Raw genomic sequence first — 12,741 nt, 5'->3', positions numbered from 1 at the left:
TAAAACACGTCCTGGGAACGCCTTTTGTATCGAGGCCAAAGGCACACAGGTTGTTGTACAAGGCACACATTTTTAGCTGTACTGAGGGAGGGCAGCTTTCAGCCAGCCACCTGACGTTTGCAAGTCACTGTTTAGATGTGTCAATAGTTTGAAAATTTCCCCTAGCTATATTTATTAGGCTGTGCATATTTGTTGATGATTTTGGCATTGCTAAGGCCCCTTCCTCAGCTCCTGTACATGAAGTTGAAATGCCTTACATAGAAGCTACACAAACAGCTTAACAAAGGAACTTCAATCTTATTTGCATACATTGCAGATTTGATTTTCAAAATGACTTGGGAGCAGAAAAGCATGTTTTGTGTGTGTAAGCAGTGTTTTGAAAATGAATCGGTGGGGGGGGGGGGGGGGGCAGAGTGTGCAAAACTATGGTGCATAAGTTGGTTTCACTGAAAAGTTATCTGTCTAAATGGTAAATTCGTTTCCTACGTATTTGTAATCCGCAATGTATAGGACCATATTCGTTGTATTCGTGGGGAAGCGAAACATATCGCGATTCCCCACGAATACAACGAATCTTTGCCAAATTATTCGGCCGTCTAAAGGAGCCAATTTAAACAAAACCCACCCTCCTGACCCCCCCCAAGACTTACCAAAACTCTCTGGTGGTCCAGTAGGGGGTCCGGGAGCCATCTCCTGCACTCACACCCTCGGCTGCCGGTATTCAAAATGGCGCCGATAGCCTTTGACCTACTATGTCACAGGGGCTACCGGTGCCATTGGTCAGCCCCTGTCACATGGTAGGAGCAATGGATGGCCAGCGCCATCTTGTGCTCCTACCATGTGACAGGGGCTGACTAATGGCACCGGTAGACCCTGTGACATAGTGAGGGCAAAGGCTATCTGCGCCATTTTGATTACTGGCAGCCGACGGCCCGAGTGCAGGAGATCGCTCATGGACCCCTGCTGGACCACCAGGGACTTTTGGCAAGTCTTGGGGGACCCTCCTGACCCCCACAAGACTTGCCAAAAGTCCAGTGGGGGTCCAGGAGCGATCTCCTGCACTCGGGCCATCGGCTGCCAGTATTCAAAATGGCGCCGATAGCCTTTGACCTTCTATGTCACAGGGGCTACCAGTGCCATTGGTCAGCCCCTGTCACATGGTAGGAGCAATGTGCTCACTATGTCACAGGGGCCAACCGTCGGCCCCTGTGACATAGTGAGGGCAAAGGCTATCGGCATCATTTTGAATACCGGCAGCCAAGGGTGTGAATGCAGGAGATGGCTCCCGGACCCCCCTCTAGACCACCAGGGAGTTTTAGTAAGTCTTGGGGGGGTTGTACTTAATTCAATTTTAGCCGGGAAACGAATAAGAATTAACGAATGTACGTATCGGGGGCCCCCCTTGCCACATGCAACGTATCTACCCTCCAACAAATACGAATCCCGAATGCAACGTATGGCGTCCCTCTGCACATCCCTACTAAATGGTTTACCTGGCTATATTCAGACTTTATCCAGCTAAACTCTAGCAGGCTAATAAAGTTAGGTGGCTAGAATTTAGCCAGATAAATTGGGGGCATAACTGGGAGGAGTTGAGTTAGCTAAGTTAACCGGCTAATGCCAATATTCAGAGTTAGCCGGATGACTTAGCCAGCTAAGTCTGGTCGGGTCAAAGAGCTGTCCTAAAGTTAGCCAGATATAGTTAGCTGGCTAGATACTTAAGGTAGCCGGCTATATTCAATTGTGCAGCTGCACTATTGAATATGTCTCCTAAGTTAGCAGGATAAGTTTATCCGGCTAACTTTGCTATCCAGACTGTGTATGAATATAGACTTCTAGTTGTGCAAGTTACCCCGCACAAGTCAGGGGTAACCTTGTGCAAGTTAATTCATAGGTGCGCTCAACCAATTACTTGAAGATTTTCAATGTGAATATATATATATTTATAGCACCAACATGGAGACTTTACCACTGTGAGGCTGATCTTACAGCTGCGCACAGTGGGGTAAAGCCCGCACATACCCTTTTGTGCAAGACTTTACCACATAAGTTCGTTTTGAAAATCTGCACATTAGTGCTATAGTTTGTGCACAAAATTACTCCTGCTCCTTAAAGGGTGCGATTTGTGTGGGTGATCTCACACTCTTCTAAAAATTGCGAAGTATCCGTAGAAACTCGTGGAAAAGTACACACAAAACTGAGGTACGCAGGTATTTTTACATGTATGTAGCCCAAGTCCAATTTTAGAACAGCCATTTTTTTGCTCAGACATGGGTTTGAAAATCAGGCATTATTTGTACTAATAAACATGGATTATATTACGCTTTATAATTTTAGGTCTAAAGTTTGCTGTGTGATGGAATAACATAAAAGACTTTTTCTTAAAAAGGAATACTTAGGATATATTTGTTTACGGTATACATTAGCACATTGTAACATTTAGTAGAATGTGACAGTATATTGGGTCACAATTTAAGATATAGAGGAATATTTTCATGCATTGTGACAGAATGTAATGCATTGTACTGTACCTTAGAATATTATTGCAACATTTCTTTTCAGGGTACTGGAAACTTTTGAGTGTCAAAAGTTTTAGAACATGAATACAGTTGTGACTAAAACAAAACCATTCTCATTCAATTATGAGTTTCTTAAGAGAATTCAAGTAGGCTGGAATTAAGGAGGCTGTGTCTTCCTCAGTCAGCAATTTTTCCCCACGTTCTTCTGATCCAGCAGAGCTTGGAGATCTTATCAATGTGACGAATGGAGAGCTGTAACCCTACAAGGGAAAGGGAGAAGGACTATGAAAGAAGAATGATCTATGTGAGTTTTAATTGTACAAGGCAAAGAGGGAAGATCTACTATTAAAGCCAAGTAAACGGAACAGTTTGCCAGGCATGGTGAGCTTTAGCCAAGGAGTCAGGCTTACACCAAAGTCAAATAAAGTAGAGTGGAAAGAAAATATTCAACAGTGTCTGATCCCATGGTTTGGCTTTAGCGTGGTGATGAAGGAGACTCTCTTCACCAGAGGTGTTGCCAAGTATGTAAAAGAGTGAATAACTAATAGCTTCATTCACATTAGTTTCCTGGTGTGTTGGATGTGCATTGTGGAGGTGCTAATCCCCTTAGAGCATGAGGGGCTGTGGACGCGCCTACACAACCCACATCCAACTGCGGGTTAAACAGTGCGCTCGGCTGAGCTCCCTGTATTGCATCAGCCCCTCTGAGCTGTGACTCAGATTTATTAGAACAAGTTTAACTAGTGAAAAGCAAGCAATGAAAACTTTATAAATGCATTGTGAATTTTTCACAATTAATACAATTTGTTTTTCTTTTGTTACAGCTAACAAATTTAGAAGAGAACTGTTTTCCTAACTTTACCATAAAACAATCAGATAAGCATGGTTTGAATATTTAGAGATGAGCTTCGTTTTTCTGGCTCGGGTCTGGTTTCAGTTCAGGAGGTTCATGGGAAAAATCGCTCCCAGACCCCCGCTGGACCACTAGGGACTTTTGGCAAGTCTTGTGCTCCTACCATGTGACAGGGGCCGACCAATGGCACCGGTAGCCCCTGTGACATCGTAAGGGCAAAGGGCCATCGGCGCCATTTTGATTCATAGCAGGCCCGACAGCCCGATGGCACGGAGGGAGACATTGCTCGCGGGACCCCGCTGGACCACCAGGGCTTTTAGTAAGTCTTGGGGAGGGATCGGGATGGGTGGGGGTTGTAATACAGTAAATGTGAAGGGTTGGGGTGTTTTTGTTTTTTTTAAAAAATAAATGTGCCCCTCCCCCCCGCACTAACCCGAAAAACGAATTTTCCCCGAAGTTCTGGGAAAAATCCGTTTCATGGTTCAGGTCCCCCGAACCACTACGAATTAGGCAATTTCATCGAAATTGCCTAATTAATGCTACTATGAAGAAAGTGAATCTTTGTGTCCCAGTTCTGTCTTACAGGTGCAGCCGGACAAAATCAACACACTCTTACAGGTAAGTAGATAACAAGTGTTTTGTGTTTCTTTTCTGTATTGTTAGACTCTGTACGTCTATTTAACCTTTTTTCCTTTCTGTCTCCAGTGAACTCTCCAATCCCTGTGAATTCTGAGGCTTTTGTACCAAGTGTTCTTCACTTATGTCTCTGGCATAATTACTTATGACAATTTCTGCAGTGATTCTGTGCTCTCTTTCTTTGTGGTGTTCAAGCATTTCAGTCTAGTTAGTCTTTGTAGCAAGTATATATTTAGCTAACTTTATTTAGGATGAATCTTTGTACTCTCTTCCTCAGATAGGGGGCATGGCTTACTGCAACGCTGCTTGTGGGCATGGCTTGAGTGCCAGAGGGTCTCAGATGTCTCACCCTGACTATGATACTCATGCTGTATTGGTTACGTTGTCTCCAGAGCAGTCAGAAACCTATCTATGCTCTTTAAATAAGAAAATAGCATGTTCCTCCAATACACTAACCGCATTTATCTTCCGGAGGGTACTAGGAATGTCCCCTCGGTGTTTATTTGTGGCAGCTAATTGGAACTGGGCTAGCTGATTGTGAAAAACCAAAAATAATCAAATATCCTTATTCTAGCTAGCGCAGAGGAATTAAATTCAGATGCTCGCTCATATATGGTGAGAATTATTTTCACTTTATTTTACTCACTTCTCGCACTATTACTACAGTGCACTGAGTGCAAGTTCAGGTGCTTATCAATATGTAGTCAAGACCAGTGGCTGTATATTTATAAATGCAATCTGAGAAGGTGGCACCAAGTATTTTCTAACTGGGGATGTTACAAGTACTAAAGCACTTCTCTGTACTGAGGGCCGGTGCAAGGGTATCAGGCTCCCTAGGCGAATCTTATGCCTTGAGCCCCCTCCCCCCCAAGTCCAGGCCCAAGCCCCTCCTCCCAGACCCAAACAAACAAGTAAAAATTATGCAACAATAAAAATAAAAATAAAATATCAATAATACTAGTAAAAGGAATATTTCAAAATAGGAGTCAAATAGAGTGACATCCAATAATTAAAAACAATAAAAAAAAAAAGTTCCAGCTCCAAAACAAAAATTGAGAAACAGTGCACACATCAAATATTAACACCCAATGATTAAAACTAACTAAGCTACCTGGGAACTTTTGATTTCCAGATGACCTGATATTGTCGTGGATTAGCTGATGGGGTGGGGAGTGGGGGTTGTGCACAAACTTTCTCCTTTCTCTCATATACATGCACATAATTATACATGTTTGTTCTTACTCATACACAAATGCACACAGGCTCGCCCACACATGCACACTCTACTAGACATATCCACACACACACACACATGTCCTCTCGCTCTCACATACACATGCCCTTATTCACTCAGACAGGTCCCTTCTCTCACACACACACTTAGGCTCTTTGTCTCATTCACACACGTACCCTTACACAGGCTCCCTCCCTCTCACTAACACCATCGCTCTCTCATACACACACAATCCCTCTCGCTCACATACACACACTCATACAAGCTCCCTCTTTCTTACATATACATTCCCTCATAAAGGCTCCCTCTCTCTCACACAAACACCTTCCCTCAGTCTCTCTCTCTCTCTCATACACACCCTCATAAAGACACGCTCTCTCTTGCGCACACCTCCTGTTTCACACAGGTTCCTTCTATCCCTGGCACACACACCCTTACACAGGTCCCTTTCTCACACACACATATGCACTCTCACTCCCTCATACAGGCTCTCTCTCTCTCTATCTCATATACAAACTCAAACAGAGGTGCAGCTTGCAGCCTGCCAAAGGGCCGATGCAATAAATTTTTGTAGAAAGTGGGCACTGAGCAGTCAGCGCCTGCTTTCTTAATGCATCCCAGGTGCCCCCAAGAGGGGCGCCATGCAATATTTCAATTAGGGGGTTGCGTTAGTAAGGAGGCACTAGGGTTGCTTGCGTGCCCCTAGTGCCTCCTTGCTAACGAAAACCCGATTGGCGTCGGTGGTCCACCGGTTAGGAAAACCGACCACGAGTTGGGAGACTATTAAATGTTTGTACAGCAATACCCAATACCATTGCAAGGGTATTAGGTGCTCTAGGAAAACTTTTACAGCCTTGCACCCCCCACCCCATCACACCCTCCTCACACACAATTAAAAATTATGCATTTATAATAAAGGATTTTACTTGAAAAATAACATTAAAAGCACATTCTTCTGAGGTAAAAATATCACTTACAATATGTATATTATATTTTACATGCACTGCTGAAGTGCCAACCAGAAAACCCTGCAAAAAAGAAAGATGCTTGGAACCTGGTATTAGGTATGGTATTAGGCCTACTGTAATGTGTCTTGGCCAAGGGCATGACTCTCAGCCATGAGTAAAAAGAATTTCTATATAAAAACAGCACTAACTGCCAGCACTCAAACAACAACAACCCTACCTATGAAAGTTAATATTACAAATATTACACCAGGCATAAAATAGCAATACACCTCCTATTAGGAAAACAGAACAATCCAAGCTGCTTAGATCCCTACATAGAAACTACACACTAATGGATTAACTAACTTCAGCCATACATGCAAAACACAGATAGACCCTCAAATACAGAATAAAGAGACTATATGTTATAAATTGAAATGTACACACAAAAACTGAACTGGAAACCGCAACAATCCAAATTCTGTATGCACTGCAACAATGTAAAAAACAGAAACATTACCATTCCTCATAAAAGAAAATTAGTTAAACCATACCAATAAAAAGAATAATTCAAAACAATTAGGGCCAGATTTTATAACATGCGCGCGGGCGTAGATTTGTTTGCACAATCCGGCGCAATTGTGCAACTTGCGCGTGCTGAGCCGAGCAGCCTTCCTCCGCTCCCTCCGAGGCCGCTCCGAAATCGGAGCGGCCTCGGAGGGAACTTTTCATGCCCCCGCACCTTCCCCTCCCTTCCCCTATCTAACCCGGCCCCCAGCCCTAACTAAACCCCCCACCCCCTGACCTTTGTAGAAGTAGTTACGCCTGCCTCTGGGCAGGCATAACTTGCGCGCGCCGGCTCTCCATCCCCCGGCCCGGTGGCTGTTCTGAAGGCCTCGGTCCTGCCCCCTGACTGCCCCCACACCGGTGCCCCGCCCCCGGAACGCTCATTTTTTCAAGCCCCGGGACTTACGTGCGTCCTGGGGCTTGCACGCGCCACCGAGCCTATGCACGATAAGCTCCGCGCTCGCAGGGGGAGGCAGGGGGAGGTTTTCGGGGGTTACGTGCGTAACAATATACCCCTTAATGAATAGAATAATAGTCAATAATTTTTAATTTTTAATTATAGTCAATAATTAAAAATTCATATAAACATCTTACAAACATCAATAAAATATTTCAAAACGGACACATCAAATAACACCCAACAATTAAAATAAGGATTTTAAAAAATTCCCCCTTATCCATACCTTGGAACTTTTGATTTCCAGATGCCCTGAAATTGACATGGATTAGCAGGCAGAGAGTAACTGGGGTAGTTGTACAAACACATGTTCCATCTCATACATACACATGCTCTCTCTCTCACTCTCCCACACACATGCTCTCTCTCACTCTCCTATACACATGCACACATGCTATCTCTCACTCTCCCACATATATGCTCTCTCACTCTTCCACATACATGTACACATGCTCTCGCTCACTTTCCCACACTCATGCTCTCATTCTCCCACATACATGCACAGATGCTCTCACTCTCCCACACACATGTTCTCTCACTCACCCACACACATGCACATATGCTCTCTCTCACTTTCCCACACACATCCTCTCTCTCACTTTCCCACACTCAAGCACATATGCTCACTCTCATGCACCCACACACATGCTCTCTCTTCTCACTCACTTCCTCCTTGATGTAGCAGGCAGCAGCAATCTCCTTCTTCAGCCCCTGTGGCTAAGGGAATGACTTCCGGCCATGAGGTCAAGCCAGTTCTAACACTGGACAACTTCCAGCAGGGATGCTCCTCCTCCTCCGAAGCAGCGTGGCCCCACTGAAATTGACGGCATGGTAAGCGCGGCCTTATTAAATGGAAAAGCAGCATGGCTCCACCGTCAATTTCGACGGGGCTGCAATATTTTTTTCATGCTGAGGACCCGCTGGCGGCCATCAGTACAGCTCTTGTTGGCACACGGTACCTTTTTGGTAGCGGCGCCTACGGCTATGGCCATATTGGCCATAGGCATGCTACAGCTCTGGATATGTGTATTCTCCTATATTATAAGAGCTGTGGCCCTCTTCTTGTGATCTTGGCTTTCTCTAACTTATTATTATATATTTCTTAAAAGCAAGCCATAACAATATACTTTTAACCTATGGACACCCATTTTAGTATGAAGTTGTGGAAAAGAAAATTTGTGAATTTTGAGAAATAGTTTAAGGCTGAGATGGAATCTGAATTATTTTATGTGAGAAACTTATATGTATAAGTCTGCCAGCCCCTTCGAAGCATTTCCTTCCAGCACTGGCTCACAAATTGGTGTCACTAGCTCAGTTACATAGACTGAGACACACTTTACTCAGAATTCCAGTCACAAAATAGAGTCTGACTTTTTTTCTGAGAACATTAGCTTGGAAATCCAATTTTTGTCTCTTCCAAATAGTTTGTAAAGGATTTTGAAGTGGTGTACATGTTTTTTTCATACATTCTCATTATAAAGTAAAATACTTCATATGCACACTCAAGAAAGTTCAAGTCCATTTCTCCGAAATTTTCTTAACAATGAAATATTTAGAGGGTTCCTGTAATTCTCCTATTAAGATTTATGTACATTTGATCTCTGAGGTTACATGATTCTGTCCCATTTTGATACATCTCTCCCCACTTTCATAACTATCTTATTAGTGCTCTCAAAATTCCTTTAACATCCGTTAAAGCATAGGATGAGGGTACTGAGGCTTCTCTCCCACAATCTTACCAATCAAGTCAATTTTGGGCAAATTGGGAAGCTGTGGGCGTTTGAACTGGGGTAAATTTGATACATTCTGAGACCCCAAACCACCTTTGGCTGCCAGAAGAGGTCCCCCGATCATGGCCCCAATGCTTATTTTGTCACAATTTTAACTTTAAAAAGAGTTCAGGTGACCCCCATTCAGATCTTTGAAAATTTGGTGGGAGCATGAGCAGGGTCCTCCCACCCAGATTCACTATTTGTTTTATTTAATTTCGCCATTTACTTTTTATTTTATAAGCTCTTGAAGTTTGCCCTGTTTTTGTTGAAACAAGAAATGCACTTTCAGGTCATTTCCAGGTCACAGCCCAGCCCCACAGCAACAGCAGAGAGCTTGTTCAGGGTGCCCAGCACTTAAAAATCACTCCTACAGCTCTTTTTTCCTTTTTCTTAAGCTGCAACGATGTGGCCATAGTTCCGCCCTCCGTCACTCATTCCTCCAAACCGGGACACACAGGCTGCTTGCTCTCCTTGCAATGGGGCCAATGCAAAAAAAAAATTTGCTCAAAACGGGTGCTGAACGTATAGCACCTGCTTTCCTAATGCACCCCCAGGCACCTCTCCTGGGTGCGCCATGCAATATTAAAATTAGGGGTTGCGCTGTTAAGGAGGCGCTAGGATCGATTGCGCGCCCCTAGCACCTCCTTGACAGAGGGCGCCCGGGAGTAGTCGGCTGACTGCCGGTTAAGAAAATGGATGCTGAATTTATCGGAGTCCATGTTCCTAATCGGCGCACAGCCATGGGTTCAGAAAATGGGCGCTGGTTAACTGAGCATCCGTTTCCCGAACCTGACCACCTGACTGTGGCAGTATTTTCTGCTTTTCTGTACAACATTTTGGGGGCGCTCAGAAATTAATGCCTGTTCTGGGCAGATGTTAATTTCTGAGCTCAAAAATGTGCGTATTGGACGCACTTTTTTTTTTGCATTTGAGGTGACTAACTAATAGCCTCATCAACATGCATTTGCATGTGATGAGCACCATGGGGCGGATTTTAAAAGCCCTGCTCGCGTAAATCCGCCCGGATTTACGCGAGCAGGGCCTTGCGCGCCGGCGCGCCTATTTTCCATAGGCCTGCCGGCGCGCGCACAGCCCCGGGACTTGCGTAAGTCCCGGGGTTTTTTGTCGGGGGCGGGGCCGATCAACGCGGCGTTTTGGGGGTGGGACGCGGCGTTTCAGGGCGGGCCCGGGGGCGTGGTTTCGGCCTGGGGCGGTCTGGGGGAATGGCCGCGCCCTCCGAAACCGCCCCCGGGTTGTGTCTCGGCGCGCCAGCGGCCCGCTGGTGCGCGGGGATTTACTTCTCCCTCCGGGAGGCGTAAATCCCCGGACAAAGGTAGGGGGGGGGGTTTTTTAGATAGGGCCGGGCGGGTGGGTTAGGTAGAGGAAGGGAGGGGAAGGTGAGGGGAGGGCGAAAGAGAGTTCCCTCCGAGGCCACTCCGATTTCGGAGGGAACAGAGGCAGGCTGCGCGGCTCGCGCGCGTATCTGCTAAAATCCAGCGTACTTTTGTTTGCGCCTGGAGCGCGAACAAAAGTACGCGAACGTGCCATTTTTAAAAATCTACCCCTATTAGTTTTGCAGCGCATTGGACGTGAGTTGTGGAGATGCTAATTCCCTTTTAGCATAAGGGGCTGTGGATGCGCCTACACCACCTGCATCCAGCTGTGGATTAAACAGTGCACTTGGCTGTATTGCATCAGCCCCAGTGAAGCTTAGATTAGCTGATAGCTGCTTTTTATTTCCAAGACTCAGGGCAGGAAACCATCACTCTCTCTTCCTTTTATCTACAGTACCCTGCTGCTAGATAATGCTGTTTTGGAGGTAAACATTGAAACAAATATATGCTGCTTTTCTTCTGCAACTCTGCCCTGTGTAGCCCTGCATAGACTAGTTCAGCATGAGCCAACAGCCAGGTAAATGTATTTTAAATTTGCTTTCCCAGTCTCTTTCTTCTTTCTGCTACTTTTCCATGAGCCTGGGTTGGCTCAGCATAACCTCCCTTCGCTGAATGGGCTATAATAACTCTCACTCTAGCCAGATAAATAAACTTTCAGTCTCTCTTTTTTTTTTTTTGCCTTCCTGCTTTTACAGCAGTAGTCTAGCTGCTTTTGATTTCTTGAATTTTCCAAGGGCTGTGAAAGTCTTCCAGGGCACTGCAGCCCTCTCGAACCCAGCAGCTCTCCAGAGCCCAGGTCAGACTTATTTAAAAAAAACCAAAAAAAACCCCCAAACCCTCCCCTTCTTTAATTTTTAACCCTGCGGTTAAACATCCATAACAGCTCCAATTATGAGTAGAGAGCAGAAATGGGACATTTTCTCTTACTACTCATCACGCAAACATTTTCTAGTTTCATCTCAGTAACAGCAACACAAGAGTCCATCTACCAGGTTCATGACATTCTGGATGTCAGAAAAAAAAGTCGAAAATGGGAATATCTCCTATCCTGGGAGGGTTTTGGCCCGGAAGAGAATTCATGGGAACCCTCCACCAATATATTAGATAAAAACCTGCTTGAGCTGGTCCATCTCTCCCATCCAGAAAAACCCAATCCTCTGGGGAGAGGCCCTAGAGAGGGGAGTACTGTTACGCTCACCGCGCACTGGCCACGTCGGCCCCGCTCGCCGTGGTTTCCTGCTTTGCGTGGCCGGCTGGCTGTCTCCATTTCCTCCATGCCTCTCCCACGCGGCCCTGGCCCCTCTTCGGCGATGCCGAACTGCCGCAGGCCTGTAGGATGCCGCCGTCCTCCCTGCCTGCTGGGCCCGCCCTCTAGGCTCGCGTGACCTGGGATCCCTCTGAAAGGGACAGTGGCGGGAAATTCCTGCAGGCTTCGTTGGATGATGTCATTACTCCTGGCCTATTAAGGCCCACTCCTGCTGCTCCTTCCTGACTTAACATTGAGTCTGTTTTGCTTCGGTGGAGTCTTCTGTGCTTGGTTGGTGCCTCGATCCCTGTTCCTGCCTTCCGAGGCCTGTTCCTGCCTTCCGAGTCCTGTTCTTGTTCCTGCTCCCTTCCTTTGGTTCCTGCGGACGGATCTTCTGGCTTCTGACCTCGGACTGGCTTTCGGTGACTCCTCTGGCTTCTGACCTCGGACTGGCTTTCGGTGACTCCTCTGGCTTCGACCTCGGACTGGCTTTCGGTGACTCCTCTGGCTTCTGACTCTGGACTGGTTACCAACGATCCTCGGGCTTCTGATCTTGGACTGACTTTGGATGATTTCTCCCGGCGGTTACCCATCTTCACAGGGGCCCACCTAAAACCAGCCGGCTCCCGCACCCAAAGGCTCAACCCACAGGGAACGGCATTGGTATTGGCGAAGCTCAAGACGGTCCCTGCACCAGCCCAGTCTCGCCTCCCGACGGTGGGGACCTGCGGGAGTTCTCCCTCTCAGGTTGCGCCAACTCCATCTCAGGCAAGGGGTCCACAGTTGCATCCGTCATCACAACAGCAGTGCGAGTAAATATAATGTACATCCTGTTAGTGATACTTTTACTTCATACGATTGTATTTTGAATGTCCTTTTTAATGTAATAACAGTTATAAATGCATTTTTTTAATGTGTGTGGGGAGGAAGTCTCTGGGGGTATAAGGCTATAAGATTTACCTATGACACCTAATACCCTTGCCTCAGCCCTGGCTGCACTGGATCCACGTGGGAAAGCAGGATTCTGGAGCTCTGCTACTTCAGGTCCTGTGGCTCTCTCTAGTCTCGGCCAAGGCTTCATTTTTCTTTTTAAGTCCTGGAGGAACAAACATACAT

General features: G+C 46.0%; 1 protein-coding gene across 1 annotated transcript in view; it reads right to left on the bottom strand.

Moving 5' to 3' along the window:
* Window positions 1-1,711: 1,711 nt before the first annotated feature.
* LOC115090769 (myosin-16-like) overlaps window positions 1,712-12,741 on the bottom strand; it is a 292,772-nt gene continuing 281,742 nt past the window's right edge. Inside the window, exon 21 of the mRNA XM_029600261.1 lies at window positions 1,712-2,779. Coding sequence (XP_029456121.1) covers window positions 2,633-2,779 — 147 coding nt within the window. The 3' untranslated portion in view covers window positions 1,712-2,632. The remainder of the gene's footprint in view (window positions 2,780-12,741) is intronic.

Source organism: Rhinatrema bivittatum, chromosome 4, assembly GCF_901001135.1.
Source record: "Rhinatrema bivittatum chromosome 4, aRhiBiv1.1, whole genome shotgun sequence".
Taxonomy (NCBI): Eukaryota; Metazoa; Chordata; class Amphibia; order Gymnophiona; family Rhinatrematidae; genus Rhinatrema; species Rhinatrema bivittatum.
The sequence above is the reverse complement of the archived record's forward strand: the minus strand, read 5'-3'. Positions and strand labels throughout refer to the sequence as shown.